The 27,671-nt window shown below is 41.5% G+C and overlaps 1 protein-coding gene and 1 long non-coding RNA gene across 4 annotated transcripts; both read right to left on the bottom strand.

The window, feature by feature from the left end:
* Window positions 1-272: 272 nt before the first annotated feature.
* Window positions 273-16,780, bottom strand: LOC147626763 (uncharacterized). Of its 2 annotated transcripts, none has more exons than XR_015268496.1 (3): window positions 16,386-16,780; window positions 16,019-16,238; window positions 273-1,965 (listed from the first exon to the last, which is right to left on the bottom strand). It is a non-coding gene; the product is annotated as an uncharacterized LOC147626763 (long non-coding RNA). The 2 variants fall into 2 exon arrangements; XR_015268495.1 differs by having other exon boundaries at window positions 16,019-16,241.
* Window positions 16,781-24,841: 8,061 nt separating this feature from the next.
* LOC147626764 (uncharacterized) lies at window positions 24,842-26,945 on the bottom strand. 2 transcript variants are annotated; one of them, XM_086815302.1, is made up of 3 exons: window positions 26,451-26,944; window positions 25,895-26,030; window positions 24,842-25,794 (listed from the first exon to the last, which is right to left on the bottom strand). In XM_086815302.1, exons 1-3 carry the CDS (start codon window positions 26,901-26,903, stop codon window positions 25,304-25,306), a joined length of 1,080 nt encoding a protein of 359 aa, XP_086671428.1. In that variant the 5' UTR covers window positions 26,904-26,944; the 3' UTR covers window positions 24,842-25,303. The 2 variants fall into 2 exon arrangements, with proteins under 2 accessions (XP_086671428.1, XP_086671427.1); XM_086815301.1 differs by having other exon boundaries at window positions 24,982-25,794; window positions 25,886-26,030; window positions 26,451-26,945.
* Window positions 26,946-27,671: the final 726 nt, after the last annotated feature.

Here is a 27,671-nt window from a genome sequence, read left to right on the forward strand (position 1 = left end):
AAATACACCAAGGAAGATCCAAGGACAAGGTTGAACTTTCTTTGCTAAGGCTGATATTCCACTCCACATATTGCCTTGCTTCTACTGGAAAATCAATCTTCTTTGATCCAACCTGTAGCTTTGACTTTATATACACATCACATAACTTCAAAAGAACTGAGTATACAACCTCATTTATGCTATAGGTGATAGTCAATTCTGACTAATCTTGACATTGTTTGTCCTTGTTCAGAGTGTTGAACTCTACAAGCAATGCATCTTGAATAATTTTATCTTGCTTGAGCTGCTTGATACGCTCTGGCATGTCAATTACATCTACATCCTTAGTATCCTTTGAAAGAACAATTTTTCTAGACCTGATTTCTGATTGTATTTGTTTGACTTCTTGTTCGTCTAGCCCAGCAAGACATCTGAAAACTGTGGCAGTTGGTTTCTTGTTTTGCTTCTCCATGATTTCAAGCCAGCCTTTGAAAACTTCATCAGAGTAAATGACCATGTGAGACTGTTTTGAAATGAAGGATGCTCCCACCGTAATTCTAGCCATTCGTAAAAATTTCTGCAAAGAAATAAAAGAGAAAAAGATCAAAATCAAGTATTTTTTTCAAAACATATAATTATAAGAGAGCAAGGGATATGGACATACATCCCAGTCTACACGACATGATGAGCCCTCTGTTACTCCAGATGTTGGCCTTGACGGAGAATTATTGAAGATCCACTGACTCCTCAAGTGCTGAAGACATCATAGTATGGTTGTTTGACATATAATGACTGGGCCTCTTCATTAGCTATAGCAGATATGGCCGTCGCAACTTGTGGCTCTGGATCTACAACAATTCGAGCCTTCCTTTTTTCATACACTTGTATCAGGTCTTGAGCACGACCATCTTTTTCCATTTCTTGATACCGTAAGAATTTTGCAGCATAGATGGAATGTTGGCCATCAATAATCCAATAGGAATACTTTGTGAGTTTCTCCTCTGTTACCTCACTTAGTTTCATTGGAATTCCTTTCTTCTTGCCAGCATTCTTTACAGGCATCAAGTATGCACACGCTCCTGGCCTGTTTGCACTTGCACCAAAAAATAACACGCATTCATCCACACGGTGAGGTTCTATTTGACGGGAGTTATAGTGATCAGGAGCTAGCCAGCATTGATCTACAGGGATCTCATACTCTTTGTACTTGAATGGAAAATACTTAGAGTATTTTTCCATACCCCCTGTATCACTCTTTAGTGTCTTTTGCACCTCATTTTCCAAAACTTTGGGATCCACAAATCTTATTTTTGTTGAATTTTCCAAGCCTGTTTTCTCTACTGTAGATTTAAGAACTACTTCATCTACAGATTTTCCAAGCCTCTTTAGTGTCTTTTGCACCTCATTTTCCAAAACTTTGGGATCCACAAATCTTATTTTTGTTGAATTTTCCAAGCCTGTTTTCTCTACTGTAGATTTAAGAACTACTTCATCTACATCCATAATACCTGTACTGCTTTTTGCCTTTTTTTGAACTGGATTTTTTGAGGGCATTTTCTCTTTTTTTTGTTTGCCTTTCACACAATAAGCAATGGAAGCTTGCAACTCTTCAAGAGTTATTTCTTGACTTGCACAATCTAACTTCCACCCTCGAGAGAACATAGTATCTTGTTTACCTCTTACTATTCGTTCATTAATAAATGCCTTGGGATCTAGTTGATACTCATGCATCCCAGGTACCCCAATATTTATGCATTCAATATCGGGATGAGAATCAACTGCAGAAATATAAGATAGAGTCATTGGTCCTAGATCCTCAAAAGTATCCACGTCCACATCACTAGCAACAAATAGATGAATTTTGTTAAATTGTGAACCTTGAAGACCCCAAATATCTAAGTACCACTGTCGTCTCGTTGATCAGCAGAGGCAAAGTTAACACTGTCCGGAACTTCCACCACTTTTCTTTTCTGAGACATCTTTCACCTGCAACAACAAAAACCACAATTGTTAATTATAGTTATTATATTCTTACACTTAAAAAAAATTAAAATATCATATTCAAAAATCACAATATATATCCATGAAAACACTGTGGAGGAGATGAAGAGTATTTCCATCTTGGAGCTCTCAATACATTTGTTAGTCTTGCTCTACCACATGGTAGAGCTAAATAAATGCATTCTAGAGAGCTTTGAGGTCTAGCTCTACCATGTGGTAGAGCAAGAATGCATCGATCTAGCTATGTTCCATACACATCAACAAAACTAATTACTCCAAGAAGAGGCCTACTTCACATGACAAGAACCAAGGAGCTAGAATTGCATTTGATCTAGCTCTACCACATGGTAGAGCTATATTCTACCTAGACCACATCGTAGAGCTAGAATGCTTTGAGGTCAAGCTCCACCATGTGGTGGAGCTAGAATGCATTCTTCTAGCTCTACCATGTGGTAGAGCTAGACTTCAATGAATGTAACCGGCTGAGGTTGAATGTAACTATGGTAGAGCTGTATTCTACCTAAACCACATTATAGAGATAGAATGCTTTGATGTCTAGCTCTACCATGTGGTGGAGCTAGAATTGCATTTGAGGTCTAGCTCTACCATGTGGTAGAGCAAAAATGCATCGATCTAACTGTGTTCCATACACATCAACAAAACCAAGTACTCTACCATGTGGTAGCTCTACCATGTGGTAGAGCAAAAATGCATCGATCTAACTGTGTTCCATACACATCAACAAAACCAAGTACTCCAAGAAGAAACCTGCTTCACATGACAATAACCAAGGAGCTAGAATTGCATTTGATCCAGCTCTACCACGTGGTAGAGCTGTATTCTACCTAAACCACATTGTAGAGATAGAATGCTTTGAGGTCTAGCTCTGGTGGATCTAGTGTTGCATTTGAGGTCAAGCTCTACCATGTGGTGGAGCTAGAATCGTAGAGGTAGAAAGCTATGAGGTCTAGCTCTACCATGTGGTAGAGCAAGAATGCATCGATCTAGCTGTGTTCCATACACATCGACAAAACCAATTACTCCAAGAAGAGACCTACTTCACATGCCAAGAACCAATTGCTCCAAGAAGAGACCTACTTCACATGCCAAGAACCAAGGAGCAAGAATTGCATTTGATCTAGCTCTACCACATGGTAGAGCTGTATCCTAGCTAGACCACATCGTAGAGCTAGAATGCTTTGAGGTCAAGCTCCACCATGCAGTGGAGCTAGAATGCATTCTTCTAGCTCTACCATGTGGTAGAGCTAGACTTCAATGAATGCAACCGGCTGAGGTTGAATGTAACTGTGGTAGAGCTGTATTCTACCTAAACCACATGACAAGAACCAAGGAGCTAGAATTGCATTTGAGGTCTAGCTCTACCATGTGGTAGAGCTGTATTCTACCTAGACCACATCGTAGAGCTAGAATGCTTTGAGGTCTAGGTCTACCATGTGGTGGAGCTAGAATTGCATTTGAGGTCTAGTCTAGCTCTACCATGTGGTAGAGCTGTATTCTACTTAGACCACATCGTAGAGCTAGAATGCTTTGAGGTCCAGCTCTACCATGTGGTGGAGCTAGAATTGCATTTGAGGTCTAGCTCTACCATGTGGTAGAGCTGTATTGACCAGATTGCATCGATCTAGCTGTGTTCCATACATATCAATAAAACCATTTACTCCAAGAAGAGACCTACTTCACATGACAAGAACCAAGGAGCTCTAATTGCATTTGATCTAGCTCTACCACATGGTAGAGGTGGACCTCAAAGCATTCTAGCTCTACGATGCTGTGTTCCAGAAACATCAACAAAACCAATTACTCCAAGAAGAGACTACTTCACATGACAAGAACCAAGGAGCTAGAATTGCATTTGATCTAGCTCTACCACCTGGTAGAGCTGTATTCTACCTAGACCACATCGTGGAGCTAGAATGCTTTGAGGTCTAGCTCTACCATGTGGTGGAGCTAGAATTGCATTTGAGGTCTTGCTCTACCATGTGGTAGAGCTGTATTCTACCTAGACCACATCGTAGAGCTAGAATGCTTTGAGGCCCAGCTCTACCATGTGGTGGAGCTAGAATTGCATTTGAGGTGTAGCTCTACCATGTGGTAGAGCTGTATTCTATCTCGTAGACCTAGAATGCTTTGCGGTCCATCTCTACCATGTGGTGGAGCTAGAATGCATTCTTCTAGCTCTACCATGTGGTAGAGCTAGACTTCAATGAATGTAACTGGCTGAGGTTGAATGTAACTCTGGTAGAGCTGTATTCTACCTACACCACATCCTAGAGCTAGAATGCTTTGAGGTCCAGCTCTACCATGTGGTGGAGCTAGAATTGCATTTGAGGTCTAGCTCTACCATGTGGTAGAGCAAGAATGCATCGATCTAACTGTGTTTCATACACATCAACAAAACTAATTACTCCAAGAAGAGACCTACTTCACATGACAAGAACCAAGGAGCTAGAATTGCATTTGATCTAGCTCTACCAGGTGATAGAGCTGTATTCTACCTAGACCACATCGTAGAGCTAGAATGCTTTGAGGTCCAGCTCTACCATGTGGTGGAGCTAGAATTGCATTTGAGGTCTAGCTCTACCATGTGGTAGAGCTGTATTCTATCTCGTAGATTTAGCTCTACCATTTGGTGGAGCTAGAATGCATTCTTCTAGCTCTACCATGTGGTAGAGCTAGACTTCAACGAATGTAACCACATTGTAGAGATAGAATGCTTTGAGGTAGTGCTAGACCTCAAAGCATTCTAGCTCTACCATGTGGTAGAGCAAAAATGCATCGATCTAGCTGTGTTCCATACACATCAACAAAACCAATTACTCCAAGAAGAGACCTACTTCACATGACAAGAACCAAGGAGCTAGAATTGCATTTGATCTAGCTCTACCACCTGGTAGAGCTGTATTCTACCTAGACCACATCGTGGAGCTAGAATGCTTTGAGGTCTAGCTCTACCATGTGGTGGAGCTAGAATTGCATTTGAGGTCTTGCTCTACCATGTGGTAGAGCTGTATTCTACCTAGACCACATCGTAGAGCTAGAATGCTTTGAGGCCCAGCTCTACCATGTGGTGGAGCTAGAATTGCATTTGAGGTCTAGCTCTACCATGTGGTAGAGCTGTATTCTATCTCGTAGACCTAGAATGCTTTGCGATCCATCTCTACCATGTGGTGGAGCTAGAATGCATTCTTCTAGCTCTACCATGTGGTAGAGCTAGACTTCAATGAATGTAACTGGCTGAGGTTGAATGTAACTCTGGTAGAGCTGTATTCTACCTACACCACATCCTAGAGCTAGAATGCTTTGAGGTCCAGCTCTACCATGTGGTGGAGCTAGGATTGCATTTGAGGTCTAGCTCTACCATGTGGTAGAGCAAGAATGCATCGATCTAACTGTGTTTCATACACATCAACAAAACTAATTACTCCAAGAAGAGACCTACTTCACATGACAAGAACCAAGGAGCTAGAATTGCATTTGATCTAGCTCTACCAGGTGGTAGAGCTGTATTCTACCTAGACCACATCGTAGAGCTAGAATGCTTTGAGGTCCAGCTCTACCATGTGGTGGAGCTAGAATTGCATTTGAGGTCTAGCTCTACCATGTGGTAGAGCTGTATTCTATCTCGTAGATTTAGCTCTACCATTTGGTGGAGCTAGAATGCATTCTTCTAGCTCTACCATGTGGTAGAGCTAGACTTCAACGAATGTAACCACATTGTAGAGATAGAATGCTTTGAGGTAGTGCTAGACCTCAAAGCATTCTAGCTCTACCATGTGGTAGAGCAAAAATGCATCGATCTAGCTGTGTTCCATACACATCAACAAAACCAATTACTCCAAGAAGAGACCTACTTCACATGACAAGAACCAAGGAGCTAGAATTGCATTTGATCTAGCTCTACCACCTGGTAGAGCTGTATTCTACCTAGACCACATCGTGGAGCTAGAATGCTTTGAGGTCTAGCTCTACCATGTGGTGGAGCTAGAATTGCATTTGAGGTCTTGCTCTACCATGTGGTAGAGCTGTATTCTACCTAGACCACATCGTGGAGCTAGAATGCTTTGAGGTCTAGCTCTACCATGTGGTGGAGCTAGAATTGCATTTGAGGTCTAGCTCTACCATGTGGTAGAGTTGTATTCTACCTAGACCACATCGTAGAGCTAGAATGCTTTGAGGTCCAGCTCTACCATGTGGTGGAGCTAGAATTGCATTTGAGGTCTAGCTCTACCATGTGGTAGAGCTGTATTCTATCTCGTAGAGCTAGAATGCTTTGTGGTCCAGCTCTACCATGTGGTGGAGCTAGAATGCATTCTTCTAGCTCTACCATGTGGTAGAGCTAGACTTCAATGAATGTAACCGACTGAGGTTGAATGTAACTGTGGTAGAGCTGTATTCTACCTACACCACATCGTAGAGCTAGAATGCATTTGAGGTCCAGCTCTACCATGTGGTGGAGGTAGAATTGCATTTGAGGTCTAGCTCTACCATGTGGTAGAGCAAGAATGCATCGATCTAGCTGTGTTTCATACACATCAACAAAACCAATTACTCCAAGAAGAGACCTACTTCACATGACAAGAACCAAGGAACTAGAATTGCATTTGATCTAGCTCTACCACCTGGTAGAGCTCTATTCTACCTAGACCACATCGTATACAGCTCTACCACCTGGTAGAGCTGTATTCTACCTAGACCACATCGTGGAGCTAGAATGCTTTGAGGTCTAGCTCTACCATGTGGTGGAGCTAGAATTGCATTTGAGGTCTAGCTCTACCATGTGGTAGAGCTGTATTCTACCTAGACCACATCGTAGAGCTAGAATGCTTTGAGGTCCAGCTCTACCATGTGGTGGAGCTAGAATTGCATTTGAGGTCTAGCTCTACCATGTGGTAGAGCTGTATTCTATCTCGTAGAGCTAGAATGCTTTGTGGTCCCAGCTCTACCATGTGGTGGAGCTAGAATGCATTCCTCTAGCTCTACCATGTGGTAGAGCTAGACTTCACTGAATGTAACCGGCTGAGGTTGAATGTAACTGTGGTAGAGCTGTATTCTACCTACACCACATCGTAGAGCTAGAATGCATTTGAGGTCCAGCTCTACCATGTGGTGGAGCTAGAATTGCATTTGAGGTCTAGCTCTACCATGTGGTAGAGCAAGAATGCATCGATCTAGGTGTGTTTCATACACATCAACAAAACCAATTACTCCAAGAAGAGACCTACTTCACATGACAAGAACCAAGGAACTAGAATTGCATTTGATCTAGCTCTACCACGTGGTAGAGCTGCATTCTACCTAGACCGCATCGTAGAGCTAGAATGCTTTGAGGTCTAGCTCTACCATGTGGTGGAGCTAGAATTGCATTTGAGGTCTAGCACTACAATGTGGTAGAGCTGTATTCTATCTCGTAGAGCTAGAATGCTTTGTCGCCCAGCTCTACCATGTGGTGGAGCTAGAATGCATTCTTCTAGCTCTACCATGTGGTAGAGCTAGACTTCAATGAATGTAACCGGCTGAGGTTGAATGTAACTGTGGTAGAGCTGTATTCTACCTACACCACATCGTAGAGCTAGAATGCATTTGAGGTCCAGCTCTACCATGTGGTGGAGCTAGAATTGCATTTGAGGTCTAGCTCTACCACGTGGTAGAGCAAGAATGCATCGATCTAGCTGTGTTCTATACACATCAACAAAACCAATTACTCCAAGAAGAGACCTACTTCACATGACAAGAACCAAGGAGCTAGAATTGTATTTAATCTAGCTCTACCATGTGGTAGAGCTGTATTCTACCTAGACCACATCGTAGAGCTAGAATGCTTTGAGGTCCAGCTCTACCATGTGGTGGAGCTAGAATTGCATTTGAGGTCTAGCTCTACCATGTGGTAGAGCTGTATTCTATCTCGTAGAGCTAGAATGCTTTGTGGTCCCAGCTCTACCATGTGGTGGAGCTAGAATGCATTCTTCTAGCTCTACCATGTGGTAGAGCTAGACTTCACTGAATGTAACCGGCTGAGGTTGAATGTAACTGTGGTAGAGCTGTATTCTACCTACACCACATCGTAGAGCTAGAATGCATTTGAGGTCCAGCTCTACCATGTGGTGGAGCTAGAATTGCATTTGAGGTCTAGCTCTACCATGTGGTAGAGCAAGAATGCATCGATCTAGGTGTGTTTCATACACATCAACAAAACCAATTACTCCAAGAAGAGACCTACTTCACATGACAAGAACCAAGGAACTAGAATTGCATTTGATCTAGCTCTACCACGTGGTAGAGCTGCATTCTACCTAGACCGCATCGTAGAGCTAGAATGCTTTGAGGTCTAGCTCTACCATGTGGTGGAGCTAGAATTGCATTTGAGGTCTAGCACTACAATGTGGTAGAGCTGTATTCTATCTCGTAGAGCTAGAATGCTTTGTCGCCCAGCTCTACCATGTGGTGGAGCTAGAATGCATTCTTCTAGCTCTACCATGTGGTAGAGCTAGACTTCAATGAATGTAACCGGCTGAGGTTGAATGTAACTGTGGTAGAGCTGTATTCTACCTACACCACATCGTAGAGCTAGAATGCATTTGAGGTCCAGCTCTACCATGTGGTGGAGCTAGAATTGCATTTGAGGTCTAGCTCTACCACGTGGTAGAGCAAGAATGCATCGATCTAGCTGTGTTCTATACACATCAACAAAACCAATTACTCCAAGAAGAGACCTACTTCACATGACAAGAACCAAGGAGCTAGAATTGTATTTAATCTAGCTCTACCATGTGGTAGAGCTGTATTCTACCTAGACCACATCGTAGAGCTAGAATGCTTTGAGGTCCAGCTCTACCATGTGGTGGAGCTAGAATTGCATTTGAGGTCTAGCTCTACCATGTGGTAGAGCTGTATTCTATCTAGACCACATCGTAGAGCTAGAATGCTTTGAGGTCCAACTCTACCATGTGGTGGAGCTAGAATGCATTCTTCAAGCTCTACCATGTGGTAGAGCTAGACTTCAATGAATGCAACCGGCTGAGGTTGAATGTAACTGTGGTAGAGCTGTATTCTACCTAAACCACATTGTAGAGATAGAATGCTTTGAGGTCTAGCTCTACCATGTGGTGGAGCTAGAATTGCATTTGATCTAGCTCTACCAGGTGTGGTAGAGCTGTATTCTACCTAGACCACATCGTAGAGCTAGAATGCTTTGAGGTCTAGCTCTACCATGTGGTGGAGCTAGAATTGCATTTGAGGTCTAGCTCTACCATGTGGTAGAGCTGTATTCTATCTCGTAGATTTAGCTCTACCATTTGGTGGAGCTAGAATGCATTCTTCTAGCTCTACCATGTGGTAGAGCTAGACTTCAACGAATGTAACCACATTGTAGAGATAGAATGCTTTGAGCTAGTGCTAGACCTCAAAGCATTCTAGCTCTACCATGTGGTAGAGAAAAAATGCATCGATCTAGCTGTGTTCCATACACATCAACAAAACCAATTACTCCAAGAAGAGACCCACTTCACATGACAAGAACCAAGGAGCTAGAATTGCATTTGATCTAGCTCTACCACCTGGTAGAGCTGTATTCTACCTAGACCACATCGTGGAGCTAGAATGCTTTGAGGCCTAGCTCTACCATGTGGTGGAGCTAGAATTGCATTTGAGGTGTTGCTCTACCATGTGGTAGAGTTGTATTCTACCTAGACCACATCGTAGAGCTAGAATGCTTTGAGGCCCAGCTCTACCATGTGGTGGAGCTAGAATTGCATTTGAGGTCTAGCTCTACCATGTGGTAGAGCTGTATTCTATCTCGTAGACCTAGAATGCTTTGCGGTCCATCTCTACCATGTGGTGGAGCTAGAATGCATTCTTCTAGCTCTACCATGTGGTAGAGCTAGACTTCAATGAATGTAACTGGCTGAGGTTGAATGTAACTCTGGTAGAGCTGTATTCTACCTACACCACATCCTAGAGCTAGAATGCTTTGAGGTCCAGCTCTACCATGTGGTGGAGCTAAAATTGCATTTGAGGTCTAGCTCTACCATGTGGTAGAGCAAGAATGCATCGATCTAACTGTGTTTCATACACATCAACAAAACTAATTACTCCAAGAAGAGACCTACTTCACATGACAAGAACCAAGGAGCTAGAATTGCATTTGATCTAGCTCTACCAGGTGGTAGAGCTGTATTCTACCTAGGCCACATCGTAGAGCTAGAATGCTTTGAGGTCCAGCTCTACCATGTGGTGGAGCTAGAATTGCATTTGAGGTCTAGCTCTACCATGTGGTAGAGCTGTATTCTATCTCGTAGATTTAGCTCTACCATTTGGTGGAGCTAGAATGCATTCTTCTAGCTCTACCATGTGGTAGAGCTAGACTTCAACGAATGTAACCACATTGTAGAGATAGAATGCTTTGAGGTAGTGCTAGACCTCAAAGCATTCTAGCTCTACCATGTGGTAGAGCAAAAATGCATCGATCTAGCTGTGTTCCATACACATCAACAAAACCAATTACTCCAAGAAGAGAGCTACTTCACATGACAAGAACCAAGGAGCTAGAATTGCATTTGATCTAGCTCTACCACCTGGTAGAGCTGTATTCTACCTAGACCACATCGTGGAGCTAGAATGCTTTGAGGTCTAGCTCTACCATGTGGTGGAGCTAGAATTGCATTTGAGGTCTTGCTCTACCATGTGGTAGAGCTGTATTCTATCTAGACCACATCGTAGAGCTAGAATGCTTTGAGGTCCAGCTCTACCATGTGGTGGAGCTAGAATGCATTCTTCTAGCTCTACCATGTGGTAGAGCTAGACTTCAATGAATGTAACCGACTGAGGTTGAATGTAACTGTGGTAGAGCTGTATTCTACCTAAACCACATTGTAGAGCTAGAATGCTTTAAGGTCCAGCTCTACCATGTGTGGTGGAGCTAGAATTGCATTTGAGGTCTAGCTCTACCATGTGGTAGAGCTGTATTCTATCTAGACCACATCGTAGAGCTAGAATGCTTTGAGGTCCAGCTCTACCATGTGGTGGAGCTAGAATGCATTCTTCAAGCTCTACCATGTGGTAGAGCTAGACTTCAATGAATGCAACTGGCTGAGGTTGAATGTAACTGTGGTAGAGCTGTATTCTACCTAAACCACATTGTAGAGATAGAATGCTTTGAGGTCTAGCTCTACCATGTGGTGGAGCTAGAATTGCATTTGAGGTCTAGCTCTACCATTGGGTAGAGCAAGAATGCATCGATCTAACTGTGTTCCATACACATCAACAAAACCAATTACTCCAAGAAGAGACCTACTTCACATGACAAGACCCAAAGAGCTAGAATTGCATTTGATCTAGCTCTACCACGTGGTAGACCTGTATTCTACCTACACCACATCGTGGAGCTAGAATTCTTTGAAGTCTAGCTCTACCATGTGGTGGAGCTAGAATTGCATTTGAGGTCTAGCTCTACCATGTGGTAGAGTTGTATTCTATCTAGACCACATCGTAGAGCTAGAATGCTTTGAGGTCTAGCTCTACCATGTGGTGGAGCTAGAATGCATTCTTCTAGCTCTACCATGTGGTAGAGCTAGACTTCAATGAATGTAACCGGCTGAGGTTGAATGTAACTGTGGTAGAGCTATATTCTACCTAAACCACATTGTAGAGATAGAATGCTTTGTGGTCTAGCTCTACCATGTGGTGGAGCTAGAATTGCATTTGAGGTCTAGCTCTATCCATGTGGTAGAGCAAGAATGCATCGATCTAGCTGTGTTCCATACACATCAACAAAACCAATTACTCCAAGAAGAGACCTACTTCCCATGACAAGAACCAAGGAGCTAGAATTACTTTTAATCCAGCTCTACCATGTGGTAGAGCTGTATTCTACCTAGACCACATCGTAGAGCTAGAATGGTTTGAGGTCCAGCTCTACCATGTGGTGGAGCTAGAATTGCATTTGAGGTCTAGCTCTACCATGTGGTAGAGCTGTATATTATCTAGACCACATCATAGAGCTAGAATGCTTTGAGGTCCAGCTCTACCATGTGGTGGAGCTAGAATTGCATTTGAGCGCTAGCTCTACCATGTGGTAGAGCTGTATGCTATCTAGACCACATCGTAGAGCTAGAATGCTTTGAGGTCCAGCTCCACCACATGGTAGAGCTAGACCTCAAATGCATTCTAGCTCCACCACATGGTTGAGCTGGACCTCAATTGCATTCTAGCTCCACCACATGGTAGAGCTGGACCTCAAATGCATTCTAGCTCTACCATGTGGTGGAGCTAGAATTGCATTTGAGGTCTAGCTCTACCATGTGGTAGAGCTGTATTCTATCTAGACCACATCGTAGAGCTAGAATGCTTTGAGGTCCAGCTAGAATACAGCTCCACGATGTGGTCTAGATAGAATACAGCTCCACCACATGGTAGAGCTAGACCTCAAATGCAATTCTAGCTCCACCACACGGTAGAGCTAGACCTCAAAGCATTCTATCTCAATTACTCCATCTTGGAGCTCTCAATACATTTATTAGTGTTGCTCTACCACATGGTAGAGCAACACTACCACATGGTAGAGCTCTACCACATGGTAGAGCTAGATAAATGCAATCTAGCTGGACTTCAAAGTATTCTAGTGCGGGTTTTTTAAAAGATATTATCTCTACCAGGTGGCAGAGCAAGATTAATAAATGTATTGACCAGAATGCTTTGAAATTTATCTCTACCATTTGGTGGAGCTAGAATGCATTCTTCTAGCTCTACCATGTGGTAGAGCTAGACTTCAATGAATGTAACCGGCTGAGGTTGAATGTAACTGTTGGCAGAGCTATACTCTACCTAAACCACACATTGATCTAGCTGTGTTCCATACACATCAACAAAACCAATTACTCCAAGAAGAGACCTACTTCACATGACAATAACCAAGGAGCTAGAATTGCATTTGATCCAGCTCTACCACGTGGTAGAGCTGTATTCTACCTAGACCACATCGTAGAGCTAGAATGCTTTGAGGTCCAGCTCTACCATGTGGTGGAGCCAGAATTGCATTTGAGGTCTAGCTCTACCATGTGGTAGAGCTGTATTCTACCTAGACCATATCGTAGAGCTAGAATGCTTTGAGGTCCAGCTCTACCATGTGGTGGAGCTAGAATTGCATTTGAGGTCTAGCTCTACCATGTGGTAGAGCTGTATTCTAGAATGCTTTGTGGTCCAGCTCTACCATGTGGTGGAGCTAGAATGCATTCTTCTAGCTCTACCATGTGGTAGAGCTAGACTTCAATGAATGTAACCGGCTGAGGTTGAATGTAACTGTGGTAGAGCTGTATTCTACCTACACCACATCGTAGAGCTAGAATGCATTTGAGGTCCAGCTCTGGTGGAGCTAGAATTGCATTTGAGGTCTAGCTCTACCATGTGGTAGAGCTAGAATGCATCAATCTAGCTGTGTTTCATACACATCAACAAAACCAATTACTCCAAGAAGAGACCTACTTCACATGACAAGAACCAAGGAGCTAGAATTGCATTTGATCTAGCTCTAGCACGTGGTAGAGCTGTATTCTGCCTAGACCACATCGTAGAGCTAGAATGCTTTGAGGCCCAGCTCTACCATGTGGTGGAGCTAGAATTGCATTTGAGGTCTAGCTCTACCATGTGGTAGAGCTGTATTCTACCTAGACCACATCGTAGAGCTAGAATGCTTTGAGGTCCAGCTCTACCATGTGGTGGAGCTAGAATTGCATTTGAGGTCTAGCTCTACCCTGTGGTAGAGCTGTATTCTATCTCGTAGAGCTAGAATGCTTTGTGGTCCAGCTCTACCATGTGGTGGAGCTAGAATGCATTCTTCTAGCTCTACCATGTGGTAGAGCGAGACTTCAATGAATGTAACCGGCTGAGGTTGAATGTAACTGTGGTAGAGCTTTATTCTACCTACACCACATCGTAGAGCTAGAATGCATTTGAGGTCCAGCTCTGGTGGAGCTAGAATTGCATTTGAGGTCTAGCTCTACCATGTGGTAGAGCTAGAATGCATCAATCTAGCTGTGTTTCATACACATCAACAAAACCAATTACTCCAAGAAGAGACCTACTTCATATGACAAGAACCAAGGAGCTAGAATTGCATTTGATCTAGCTCTACCACGTGGTAGAGCTGTATTCTACCTAGACCACATCGTAGAGCTAGAATGCTTTGAGGCCCAGCTCTACCATGTGGTGGAGCTAGAATTACATTTGAGGTCTAGCTCTACCATGTGGTAGAGCTGTATTCTATCTCGTAGAGCTAGAATGCTTTGTGGTCCAGCTCTACCATGTGGTGGAGCTAGAATGCATTCTTCTAGCTCTACCATGTGGTAGAGCTAGACTTCAATGAATGTAATCGGCTGAGGTTGAATGTAACTGTGGTAGAGCTGTATTCTACCTACACCACATCGTAGAGCTAGAATGCATTTGAGGTCCAGCTCTACCATGTGGTGGAGCTAGAATTGCATTTGTTGAGGTCTAGCTCTACCATGTGGTAGAGCAAGAATGCATCGATCTAGCTGAGTTCTATACACATCAACAAAACCAATTACTCCAAGAAGAGACCTACTTCACATGACAAGAACCAAGGAGCTAGAATTGTATTTAATCTAGCTCTACCATGTGGTAGAGCTGTATTCTACCTAGACCACATCATAGAGCTAGAATGCTTTGAGGTCTAGCTCTACCATGTGGTGGAGCTAGAATTGAATTTGAGGTCTAGCTCTACCATGTGGTAGAGCTATATGCTATCTAGACCACATCGTAGAGCTAGAATGCTTTGAGGTCCAGCTCTACCATGTGGTGGAGCTAGAATGCATTCTTCAAGCTCTACCATGTGGTAGAGCTAGACTTCAATGAATGCAACCGGCTGAGGTTGAATGTAACTGTGGTAGAGCTGTATTCTACCTAAACCACATTGTAGAGATAGAATGCTTTGAGGTCTATCTCTACCACAGTTATAAGAGCTCCCATGGATAGATCTCATGTATAGAGTGAAAGAGCTCTTATGCATAGAGCTAAGTCTTGCATTAAGAGCTGCTCTCATACATAGAGATCGCATGCATAGAGTTAGATCTTGCATTATCTATTATAAGAGCTCTCATACATAGAGCTATATCTTGCATTATTATAAGAGCTCCCATGAATAGATCTCATGTAAAAAGTGAAAGAGTTCTCATGCATAGAGCTAGGTCTTGCATTAGGAGCTCTCATACATAGAGCTCACATGCATAGAGTTACATCTTGCATTATTATGAGAGCTCTCTTGCATAGATCTCATGCATAGAGTGAAAGAGTAGGAAAGTACAATTTCAAGCAAGGAGAGAGGGGAGAAGCTATGCTATGAAGAAGGTGGAGAGGGGTCTTTTGTGCATGCTCTAGGACAAGGGAGCTTCCATAGCCGGCTTAGCAATGTTCTTGGCTACCATTGGGACACAAGCACAGTGCTTATTTGAAGACACCCATACAAAGATCATCTTCAAGTTCAAGTTATGGCCGAAATACATTCCCATTTTGAGGGATTTTTTCCATTTTATCTAATATTGACTTCATGGATGGTTTGTCATTTCAAGTCATCTTGCACTAGTTTAAGTCACTACAACTCCAGCTCTACCATGTGGTAGAGCTAGAATGCATTTCTCCAGCTCTACCATGTGGTAGAGCATTCAAATTATCCCGCCCAATTTTGAATTCAAATTATCCCGCCCTTTAAGAATTTAAAATGGTCTTGCTTTTTTTCAAATTTTCCTTGACATCTATGTCGCTTATGTAATATAAACCTACTTTCCCATCTTGGCATTGACAACTAGCACTTGGACATCACCGCATCCATTATCAAATTCAACGATACCACAAGGTACACATATTTTTGTCTCATATTAAATCATTATCTATGATTAGATTTAAAGTTTTGAACATGTCAATTAAAATTCAGATCATATATATTGATATAGAGTAGAAAATAAAAGTATGCAAGAATTCAAAAAATCAAGAATGGTTGAAGAGAAAAAACCTGAATCTACTCTGCCAAGTGCATGGAGTTGCAGTGCATGCCTGGTTGTCAAGCGTCATGGTCTCTTCTTTTTGAATGATTTTGTCATGTCATTGATGTTTGGGGGAAAGAGAAGAGATAGTAGAACAGAGTGTAAAGAGAAGCTGGCGATGATGAAGCTTTTCTGGCTATGGCATCCTGCTGAGCATCATAGTGATGAAGCTTTTCTGGCTATGGCGTCCTGCTGAGCATCACAGTGAAAATTTCCCTCAGCTGTATGAGGCCCAAAAGAAAGCAGAACACAAAACTCCAATCCACTAAGGCTGCATGTATGTATGAGACCCAAAAGAAAGCAAAACACAAAACTCAAGGCTGCAGCTTCCCTCACCTGTATGAGGCCCAAAAGAAAGCAGCACGCACAAAACTTCCCAGGCACAAAACGCTGCTGTGAAGCTGCGTTTGATGAAAGCAGCGCTCAGAAAGCAGCGCAGGCACAAAACGCTGCTGTGAAGCTGCGTTTGATGAAAGCAGCGCTCAGAAAGCAACGCTCAGAAAGCAGCGCAAGCACAAAACGCTGCTGTGAAGCTGCAATTGATGAAAGCAGCGCTCAGCTGTATGAGGCTATGGCGTTTGCCTAGAGATTGATGAAAGCAGCGCTCAGCTGTATGAGGCTATGGCGTCTGCTCCTCTAGGCAACGAACCAGCCAACGAACCCCTCTAGGCAACGAACCAGCAGGCGTCTGCTCCTCTAGGCAACGACAGTAGCTAACGAACCAGGCGTCCGCCGTCTAGCGCTGCTGCAGGCGCAGGAGGATGCAGGCCACGAATTCGAATTCGTTGTTGTCAGAGACGCGCCGGCCGGGATAAGATTAAATTAAAAGATTAAATCTTTTAAATTTTTTTTTTTGTGGAAATTGCAGGTTATATTCGCCTAATGCCTCTAATCGCCTCTAATAATCATAGCTCACAATCGAATGCATCAATGGAAACTCCAGCTCCATAATTATTTTTTTAAAACCGTTACAAAAATTCCTATGGAAGAAAAAATGCATCATCCTTCATGAATCCTCCCTTATGACCTCCCCCTTCTCTCGCACCTCAACAAGATTTGCAGCCATTGCCTCCATCAAGAGGGGTTGCAACCTGGCTGTTGGCAGCATGCAAATTTTGGCCGGTCTGATCGTTCCCGTTCATTTGTGATGCATCTGAGCCATTGGTTGTTTTGCATGCATGGGCAATTTGAGATGCCGAAAGAGCACGTGTTGCAGAGGCATAAGCAAGTCGATAGCCATGGGATGACAGTGCCTTAATGCATCCCAAGAATGGAGACACCATCCACTGCAAGGGACTCAATCTCCTCAAAGGAGAATATGCCTCTGCCTTGTTCTGTTTGCAGTGGAGATGTTTCAAGCTCCTCTGCCTTGTTCTGTTTGTTGCAATGGAGATGTTTCAAGCTCCTCTGTTGTAGGTTTCCCATGGAGTGGGTCCGCACGAGAATGAAAAGCAGTGCAAGATGGTGGAAACGGTTAGAATGCTACGCTAGAGAAAAGGAGTATGTCCTGATAACGTCAATTATTTATGAGCCACCTTAGTTAAAGTTTATAAATAAACCTTTATAAATAGGTAATGTAAAGTTATAATCGATAGGCTTAAAGATTTGATTATAAAAATATAGCTTTTATAGTTATATATATAGACTTAGAGTTTATAATTAATAGGCTTATAGATTTGTTTATATAAATAGGCTTAAAGATATATATAAATTATTAGGCTTATAGGTTTAATAGGTTAACTATAGTAACTTAAAGATATATTATAAATTATAGGCTTATAGGTTTAATAGATTAACTATAGTAACTATAGGTTTGATTATATAAATAGACTTAAAGATATATATAAATAGGCTTATAGGTTTAATAGGTTCACTATAGTAACTTAAAGTCTATTTATAGTTTATAATTATACTTTATATATCTTATTTATAAACTTTCTATAGCTATATAAATCAAACCTATTTATATATAAACCTATTAATATAATTTAAAGTTTATAAATAACCTATTGTGACTTAAATTATATACATTAACCTATATATTAACCTACAACTATAACTATATAACTTATAGTAACTTAAATTATATATTTATAACTATATAGCTTATAGTAACTTATAGTTAATAAAAGCTTATTTTAATGCTACTATATTATAGCTTATTTAATAAATATAACTGTAAGCTTATACGTTTGATTATAGCTTTTATCATAGGTTAAAGTATATATTATATAAATTCAAGGAGATTTTGGTACAAAGATAGGGCAAGAAAATGTATCCATACTAGTGGAGGAATGTTTGAAAGATGTGGTCCTACCTTTTCCTACAATGGATACTTCATCTCTCCAAGACTCATTATGGAGTGCCGTTCGATGGCCAAAGATTATTTTGCAATCTACTATCATGACTGGCAACTTAATTTGATCAAACGAAAGCTATAGCGGTGATGAAGAAGGGGATCATTCTGATCCTCCAATTACAGATGCAATTCCTATAACAAGCCCAGAATTTGAAACATTGATTCCTACCATAGATTGTTAGGTATCAAGGACTAGGGAAGATCAATTCACACACAAACCATGATTTAATTTACATAAACACTTCTATTGCATTGAATGAGAGACTACAAGTTTATATAGATTTTTAGGACTAATAGAGTCTGACCTTTTTTCTAGATCCTTGGTTCTCATCATGTGAAGTAGGTCTCTTCTTGGAGTAATTGGTTTTATTGATCTGCATTAGCTCCACCACATGGTAGAGCTAGACCTCAAATAATTCTAGCTCTACGATGTGGTCTAGGTAGAATACAACTCTACCACGTGGTAGAGCAAGATCAAATGCAATTCTAGCTCCTTGGTTCTTGTCATGTGAAGTAGGTCTCTTCTTGGAGTAATTGGTTTTGTTGATATGTATGGAACACAGCTAGATCGATGCATTCTCGCTCTACCACATGGTAGAGCTAGACCTCAAATGCAATTCTAGCTCCACCACATGGTAGAGCTGGACCTCAAAGCATTCTAGCTCTATGATGTGGTCTAGGTAGAATACAGCTCTACCACGTGGTAGAGCTAGATCAAATGCAATTATAGCTCCTTGGTTCTTGTCATGTGAAGTAGGTCTCTTCTTGGAGTAATTGGTTTTGTTGATGTGTATGGAACATAGCTAGATCGATGCATTCTTACTCTACCACATGGTAGAGCTAGACCTCAAATGGAATTCTAGCTCCACCACATGGTAGAGCTGGACCTCAAAGCATTCTAGCTCTACGATGTGGTCTAGGTAGAATACAGCTCTACCACGTGGTAGAGCTAGATCAAATGCAATTATAGCTCCTAAGCTTGGTTCTTGTCATGTGAAGTAGGTCTCTTCTTGGAGTAATTGGTTTTGTTGATGTGTATGGAACATAGCTAGATCGATGCATTCTGGTCAATACAGCTCTACCACATGGTAGAGCTAGATCTCAAATGCAGTTCTAGCTCCACCACATGGTAGAGCTTGACCTCAAAGCATTCTAGCTCTACGATGTGGTCTAGGTAGAATACAGCTCTACCACATGGTAGAGCTAGATCAAATGCAATTCTAGCTCCACCACATGGCAGAGCTAGACCTCAAAGCATTCTAGCTCTACGATGTGGTCTAGGTAGAATACAGCTCTACCACATGGTAGAGCTAGATCAAATGCGATTCTGGCTCCTTGGTTCTTGTCATGTGAAGTAGGTCTCTTCTTGGAGTAATTGGTTTTGTTGATGTGTATGGAACATAGCTAGATCGATGCATTCTTGCTCTACCACATGGTAGAGCTAGACCTCAAATGCAATTCTAGCTCCACCACATGGTAGAGCTAGACTTTAAAGCATTCTATCTCTACGATGTAGTCTAGGTAGAATACAGCTCTACCACATGGTAGAGTTGGATCAAATGCAATTCTAGCTCCTTGGTTATTGTCATGTGAAGTAGGTCTCTTCTTAGAGTAATTGGTTTTGTTGATGTGTATGGAATACAGCTAAATCGATGCATTTTTGCTCTACCACATGGTAGAGCTAGACCTCAAAGCTTTCTACCTCTACGACTCTAGCTCCACCACATGGTAGAGCTAGACCTGAAATGCAATTCTAGCTCCACCACATGGTAGAGCTAGACCTCAAAGCATTCTATCTCTACAATGTGGTTCAGGTGGAGACCTAGAATGCCTAGAGGTCTAGCTCTACCATGTGGTGGAGCTAGAATATATTGAACTAGCTCTACTATCTGGTAACTATATCATGTGGTGGAGCTAGAATGCATCAATGTGACTATATCATGTAACGGAGCTAGAATTCATTGATCTAGCTCTACCATGTGGTAGAGCTAGATCAAAATAATCTATCTAGACACCATTGGTATCGCTAGAATGCTTTAAAGTCTAACTCCACCACATAGTAGAGATAGTCTTCAATGGGTTCTATCTCTACCATATGATAGAGCTAGTTCTAGCTCGGCCACATGGTAGAGCTATACTTCATGGTAGAGTCTGATGTAGGTTCCAATTTAAAAAAAAATGCTTGCTAGATTTGATTACTAGTTTAACAAGTCCAACATGATTATGTGCAGCATGGATTTCCAATCTAGAGGGAGGGTCTACATGATGTTGAACAATGATTCTGTTGGTATTGGCTGCGTGTGTAGAATTGATCCAAATTCCACTTGTAGTGGAACAAAGATTGGTCAAGGAAATGTGTCATTACTTGTGGAGGAATGCTTGAAGGATGTGGAACTACCATTCCCTACAATGGATACCATTTATCTAAAAAATGCATTATGGAGTAATGTTCGTTGGCCAAAAATGCTTTTAAGGCCTTTCACAAGGGAGCTGGAATTTGGAGAGTGGAGTGAAAGATGCAGTGATGCAGATCAAGAAGAGCCTGTGGAACCTCCAATTGTAGATGCAATACCGATAACATCTCCAGAACTTGACATGCAAATCCGACAATCTTGGAAGAATGAGATGGTTCTTCTAAAGGATGAGAGCATGATGCAGACTATCAATCAAGGGACTATCTTATATGTGTTTCCATTTGAATGTGTCAACTTTCAACAACTTGGTGATGATTGTGTGGGTGTGGCTATTGAAAGTGCAAATGAATTTCAAACTATGCCGTAAGTGGATAGTATCACCCTAGTTAAATGGCCTATTAAACAGCTGACAATGCTGGATGGGAGCCCATTGCAACGCTATGTTCCGCTTAATGGCATGCATGCTGAACATGCTGATGTATGTAATGAGGATAATGATGGAGATGTAACTAATGAGGTTCATGTTGCCCAAACTGAGCTGCAAAAAGACGCTACACTTTCATAAACAGGATTCCAAAGCAGAGACCACAACCAGCTTCTGCCTTTTATATGTCACGTGAATCAGTTCATTTGTGATGGCTACATTTATGATGGGCAAGAAGCACTTATAGGTCACTCCAAACCACTGCTATTCAGGTTCTTCATGGAAGGAGACACACCGATAATGCAATTTAAGGCACATGTAGCTATTCATAATTGGAGTGGAAGTATCCGTCTTTGGAAGACAGACAATGAAGGTAAACCAAGGTTACCAAAAGGAGATCCACCTCTACTACCAATGGCCGAGCATATGAAGATGCATGCAGAAGTAATATCAGGATTGAAGGGTTACATAAAATTTTGGCAGAATCTAAGTAATGGTTCATTTGTGCCAAGATATTATAGGCCCGTCATAGATTATTGGAGTAATGTAATCGAAGAGCTTGGAAAACCAATACAATCAGAGGCAAGAAAGTACACAGATTTTTGCCTAAAATCTGAAGGGTCCCATCAATTAGATGATATGAATGTTGAACAATTGCAGGCACAAAGATTCTTAGGTATGGAAGAACATAATGATCATTATTGTGGGCCTGCACGGGATAAACCAAGGGAGGCATTTAACCCTATGCTACATGTTCAGCAAGGACACTTTTTCATGCTGCACCCAGATGACAGAAACATCTATCCAGTTTGGCTTGCTATGGCTAAATCGGATATTGTTGATGAGCCTACATCACCAAATTACAAGAAACTCTTGATTCAATATTGGGGACCTTGTGCAAGGAAGAAAGGTTTGACAGATGCTCAAGCTTATGCTGATTGTTGGAAGGGATATTGGCAAATTAATGAGGCAGAACAACAAGTATGGGAAAATGCTGATGCAATTCTTTGGTCGTGGAAACCAAGGAATCCACCACCATACAAAAGAATCAAGATACCAGAAAAGGAAGCCCGTAAAGCAAAAGCATGCTTAGGCTTGGCTTGTGAGGATGAAGCTCATATTGATGGTTCCTTCAATGAGGAGTAGCATTTGTAGATTCAATATTGACAATGTGGATTTTTAGGTTAATATAACTCTAATATCCAAAAGAGATGTAGTTTGGTGTCTTCTTTATTTTTTATTTTCACTTATTGAATGAAATTTTTCTTTGTACCTCCTACATCTTTTTGATATTATAATAATGTTTCTATCTTATTTGTTCAATCGTTTCATAAATTTTGTGCAATGTACAACTCAATTGGTGCAGGTCCTTGCAAAGAAACAAATACCACTTTCTTATTAAATGGTGTTTATCAACACCACCTTCCTACATGATTATCAAACTCCTTTCAAATATGTTTATACACAAATACTAATACCACTTTTTTGGTTTGAACGGTGATTATCAACACTAGTACCTTCCTCTGTTCTATATTAAGAAATTCCACAATAACTTTTCCCACATTAAGTGGGAAATTCCCATAATACATGAAACCTCTCAATTTCAAAATTCCCATAATGCGAGATTTTTTCCATAATACCTAATACGGTCTTATAATCAAGATTACTTAACTTCCACCTCTAAGGGAGATCCAAATCCTCCCTCTCTCTCTCTCTCTCTCTCTCTCTCTCTCTACCTTAGGGGTTACTTGAGAGGTGGGATGAAGTATTAATCTTGCTAACCTCATCTTCCTCTCCATGACCTTGCATCTCTTTGATGGACACAACCCTTAATCCTCAACTTAGCTATTTTAGCCATGATTGGAATGTGATTTATGTAAACATGATCCCTCCCCTTACTTGACGATGATCCCTTATCCTAGCCTCTTCTTGGGCCAACAAATTTATAAGAAGCCCTTTTTCTTTTATGAGGAACCAACTGTTAGTTCTCATCTTTTAGCACTATTTCATGTAAATTCATCTCCAAACTCAATTTGCAATAATGGCTTCCTTTCTAAGCATAAAGTGCACTTATATGGCACATAACTTATCTCAACAATAAAGTTGAGTGCATTTGAGATCATCATCATTCATTTTTATCTCAAGAAAATTATGCGAAGGATATAATTTGAGAATTCCACATGCAAGAATCTAGTGTGTTGCAGATCCCTGTCCTCCATAGTGCAAAACCAAGAAAACCTATGACTCCTACTACTGATAATGACCAAGCGATTGTGTTTAAGCATCCTTATCAGTACATTTATAGTGTGTTGCAGATCCCTCTCCTCTATACTGCAAAACCAAGAAAATCTATGACTCCTACTACTGATAATGGCGAAGCGATTATGTTTAAGCACCCTTATCGGTACATTTATAGATGTATCCACTATCTTATTACTTACGCTACATCAATTTTTACTCAGTCACATCTACTTTACCAAAGAGATGAGAGTTTGTTATGGTGTTCATCTCTCTAATTAGATAGGGAAATGCAGATTGGCAGTGGTGATGATTCTTTTTGGAATGGATGGATCTCAATGCTAAATTCTCTAAGTTTGGTTTCTTGACCTTGTTACTTGGTGAAGCACTTAAATTATCATTATAATAAATAGTATCTTGGTGTCCTTACCTCCACTAAAGCTGAGCACATTGCTTTGTTTAATATCAATGCTCCACCCTAATCCTTAATGATCGGCTAGCTCATGTATGTATGACCCCATTATGAAAACAAAGACATGGTTGTAAGCTTGAACACTGAGCATCCAAACGTCTACTTGAGATAGTGGCCTAGAAAGTGAAATGGTTTAGAGAAAGCCTATGACGATCTGGCACACTACTGAACATGCTACATGCCTATGTACACAAATTGTTCCCATAACAGTCCATACATGGGGTTTGTGGACTTTCATCTAGAACACTTTATCATTAAACCGTAGGACTGGATCTCAAGACTAAATGATTTCTAATGGGATCCAAATCTGCAAATTGGTGGCTGTCGTTATTGGCCAGTGGATGCAAAAGGATCATAGTAACCTAATTACAACCTACATCACCTATAAAATCTAACACAATCTACAAAGGCTATACACTCCCAACTCATCCACACAAATGTTAGTTATGTTTATATATATATATATACCTAGATGAATCCAAGAACATGCCCAAATTCACCTTTTATGAACGTGCATGTTATATACTCATGGTAGTCAACCCACAAGACAAGACTATATAACTATCAACTCCATTATGCATAGTATGGACTAGATACTACGAGATCCCCACTAGTCAACCCACAAGACTATGCATCTCCACTACGTTTATTGCACCCTATCTTTCATATTAACCATGAAAGCTTCTTTCACCGAAGTGCATAGCTTCCATTTTGTTTTGTGAAATATATAACATGTCATGTAAGTTACTTCCAAGAAAGCCAATCTCATGTCCTCAACAAAAATCCAAAGCATCACTCCCTTACTCAACAAGCTCAAGGAGTAATGCATATGGGAGAAAATACTTCAAATAGAGCATGTTTCTACCAATGATGCTAACCTGATCCTTTGCCTGATAAGATAATGGATATGCTATTTTAAAAGGGGCATATTCATACATATTGTTATCGGGGTGTGAATGAAGACATTCTTAACAGCCATATTACCTTTCCGCAATGAGAGGAGTGGCGCAAGAAGAACCTTCTTCTTGAAAGCCATGGTTATATTCCTCAATGGGTAAATTTGCCTAAATGAAATAATATAAGCAGCAGCAGTGGGAATAGAAAACCGTTCGAAGAAGTATAGGAGATGTTTGAGCACAATAATTAATAATTACAAAGCGGGCATGTTGAGATGGTGGATGATACAAGCTACACAGAATCTGTGCACATGCACAGTGTGATGTGCAGCGCCACTGTGCATGTGCAGCGCTTCGAGAAAGCCGGTCCCCGCAAGTAGCGCATGCCAACTTACAATCATGATGCCTAGAGCATTAGTAGTAGGTGCACCAATAGTAAATAAAAGGAAGCTCAATGGTAGGAACCTTGTACAGCCAAGTCAATGAAGGATGGCAATTCCTCATCAAAAATGAAGCTGTCCACTACAGGGGACAACAATTCCCATGTATCCATAATCTGATCATCAGCATCACTAGGCCTCTTCTCTGATCCATGATCGAGCCCCCCTGCAATTACCGTGTCGTGAGAGCTCCCAGCTTTGACCCTGGCATTACTGGGCTGCCTCTTGCAAAGTTTTATGAGGCAATAGTCTTTGATACGCTCAACTGTGTACTCCTTCAGGGTATACAAGCTTTCATCATGAAGTTGGTCAGCCCCCTCTTTCTTTGCTTTCAGCCTTCTGTATGTGAAATATTTCTCGGAGAAGCCATTCCTTTTTGTGACTCCCCCTTGCTGCTTCCAATGATAATGGTCCTTTGTAACCATCTCTCTTTTATCCTTAGTTTTCTTTTGGCACATAAACTTGCACCGTGCTATCAAAAAACAAGAACCATCCTCTGCACCTGGAACAAAAAGAAACCATGTTTACCAGACAGTCTGCTTCAGCAAGCTTTGAGAAGTCACAAAAACTAGACTTGCACAAGATGTGATTACCTAACCTACCTGTGAGAAGCTCCCATGGATGCTTGGTGAAGAAATCCTCATGCACTTTGATGTTCTTTAGAGTGACACCATCAAGTGCAAACTTTTTGAGGGCGAGAATAAGAGACTTTATAGAAGGCGCGTGGCTATAGTTGCTCTGCATGTTTTGAGCAATGGATAATTATGGTCAGCAACATACAAGAATACAAACTTTTCAGGGCTAAAAGCTATAATTTGACGGGGATTCCTCAACCAGCATCAGCCTTTGCTCATGAGATCAAAGGTAGGTAAGCCTGAAGGGATGTCGAAGCAAAGCTATTTTGAGGGTTTTCTGAATGTATTGGTTCAAAAGGCATTCTGTGTTTTCTAGCCTACCTGGGGTTGAAAACCCTCATCCACCTAGGGTTTGGATGCACCATATATATACAGTTAAGGTATTTGCTAGCACTGACCATACATATAATATGCATGGTCAGAGTATATATTTCAAACTCTAATCAAAAAAGAATTTGAAAACCCGTCTGACCGAAAGATCTTCTAGTTATTCCTAATTCAAGACACACAAGGAAGGAAGTACCTCGCTTGGAAGTGGTGGCAACAGCGGTTTCTGTTGCTCTAGGGCAGCGAGCATGGTGAACTTCTGACGACGGCGCCATCCACAAAACTGATGGGCTAGTGGATGGGGGCAATCGTCATTGGGTTCATCAACGTAGACATGGCGAGGGCAGCCGGGGAGCTTGCAGATTTGACCCGGGCGGAGGCTTCGGTAGAAGTCTTCGAGCCACACGAGGTAGTGGTGACGCGAGCACCATTGATGGCCTGGCCATGGCGGCCTGCTGCAAGAGAACATCGCGCAGAGACCTTTCCCGTTCCGATCCAGTAGAGCAGGGAGCAAGTAGGGATTGAAGCGGGATGCCATGAGCAGGCAATGGTGAAACTCCCCGCATGTCAAGTGTTGGGCGCCTGAAGATGACAATGAGGCTGCGATGGGCTTGCTGCAGCTTGGTAGAAAGCACGTTTGCCTTGTCATTCTTCTTCTTCTTCTTCTGCCTTCTTCTCTCGACCGACCTTTTTATTATATATATATATTTATATTTATATACTTATTTGCGAGAGTCCAAAAGAAGGTGAACCTCCTCCTGAGAATATATATAGCCTATACAGACCACTAACACCCAATGTTGAATCAATGTTGGCCCAAACTTGATCTAGCTTGAAACCGTAGAATGTTGTGGGCTCAAACATGCGTTGTGTGCACAAATAAGTATCCATTAGGCTATGTAATTTTCCATTGTGTTATGATCATTTGCGGGCATCAATGTTGAAGTTACCTTAGTGTTGATCGGGGGTTGCTTCTTCAAGTTGCTAACACAAGGCGCTTGTCGATGCCCCTCGTGATTTGCAGGCGTTGATAACATAAACGATTTGTTGCTTTGCCAGTGAGAAGCATATTGAGATGATTTCCAAACCGTACTGAATGCCTTGTGAGTTGATGAATGGGTATGGTGTGTGGAGATGTTGTGGCCGTGCTAATGTTGAATTCTTTCAAAGCCTTGAAAGTGCTTAAGTCTCTTTTATTATGCCTTGATGTTTCTTTTCTCTTTATTATATGGTTGTAGAGAAGAGAAGAGAATAGAAGAAAATTCAACCATCCATCTCTCTTATGTGCTTGTCTACTCTTGTGTGTTTGTTTGCTTGCAAGGAGCTAATCTCACCCTCTCTCCTACATTCTTCTCAGGTTTTTGGAGTTTTTGAGCCTTTTTTGGACTTGATGGGAGGTGATTAAGGTTCTTGATCT

The sequence above is a fragment of the Cibotium barometz genome, chromosome 21, assembly GCF_041138505.1.
Source record: "Cibotium barometz isolate CiBa-2024 chromosome 21, ASM4113850v1, whole genome shotgun sequence".
In the NCBI taxonomy this organism is placed as follows: domain Eukaryota; kingdom Viridiplantae; phylum Streptophyta; class Polypodiopsida; order Cyatheales; family Cibotiaceae; genus Cibotium; species Cibotium barometz.

Bases quoted from the DNA above. Each gene is read 5' to 3' on its own strand.
- LOC147626764 (XM_086815301.1), bottom strand. From the start codon at position 26,903: ATGACAAGGCAAACGTGCTTTCTACCAAGCTGCAGCAAGCCCATCGCA. The intron at 26,031-26,450 runs GTACTTCCTTCC...CAAAACATGCAG, and splicing joins TGCCACCACTTCCAAGCGAG to AGCAACTATAGCCACGCGCC. The intron at 25,795-25,885 runs GTAATCACATCT...TTTTTGTTCCAG, and splicing joins GCTTCTCACAGGTAGGTTAG to GTGCAGAGGATGGTTCTTGT.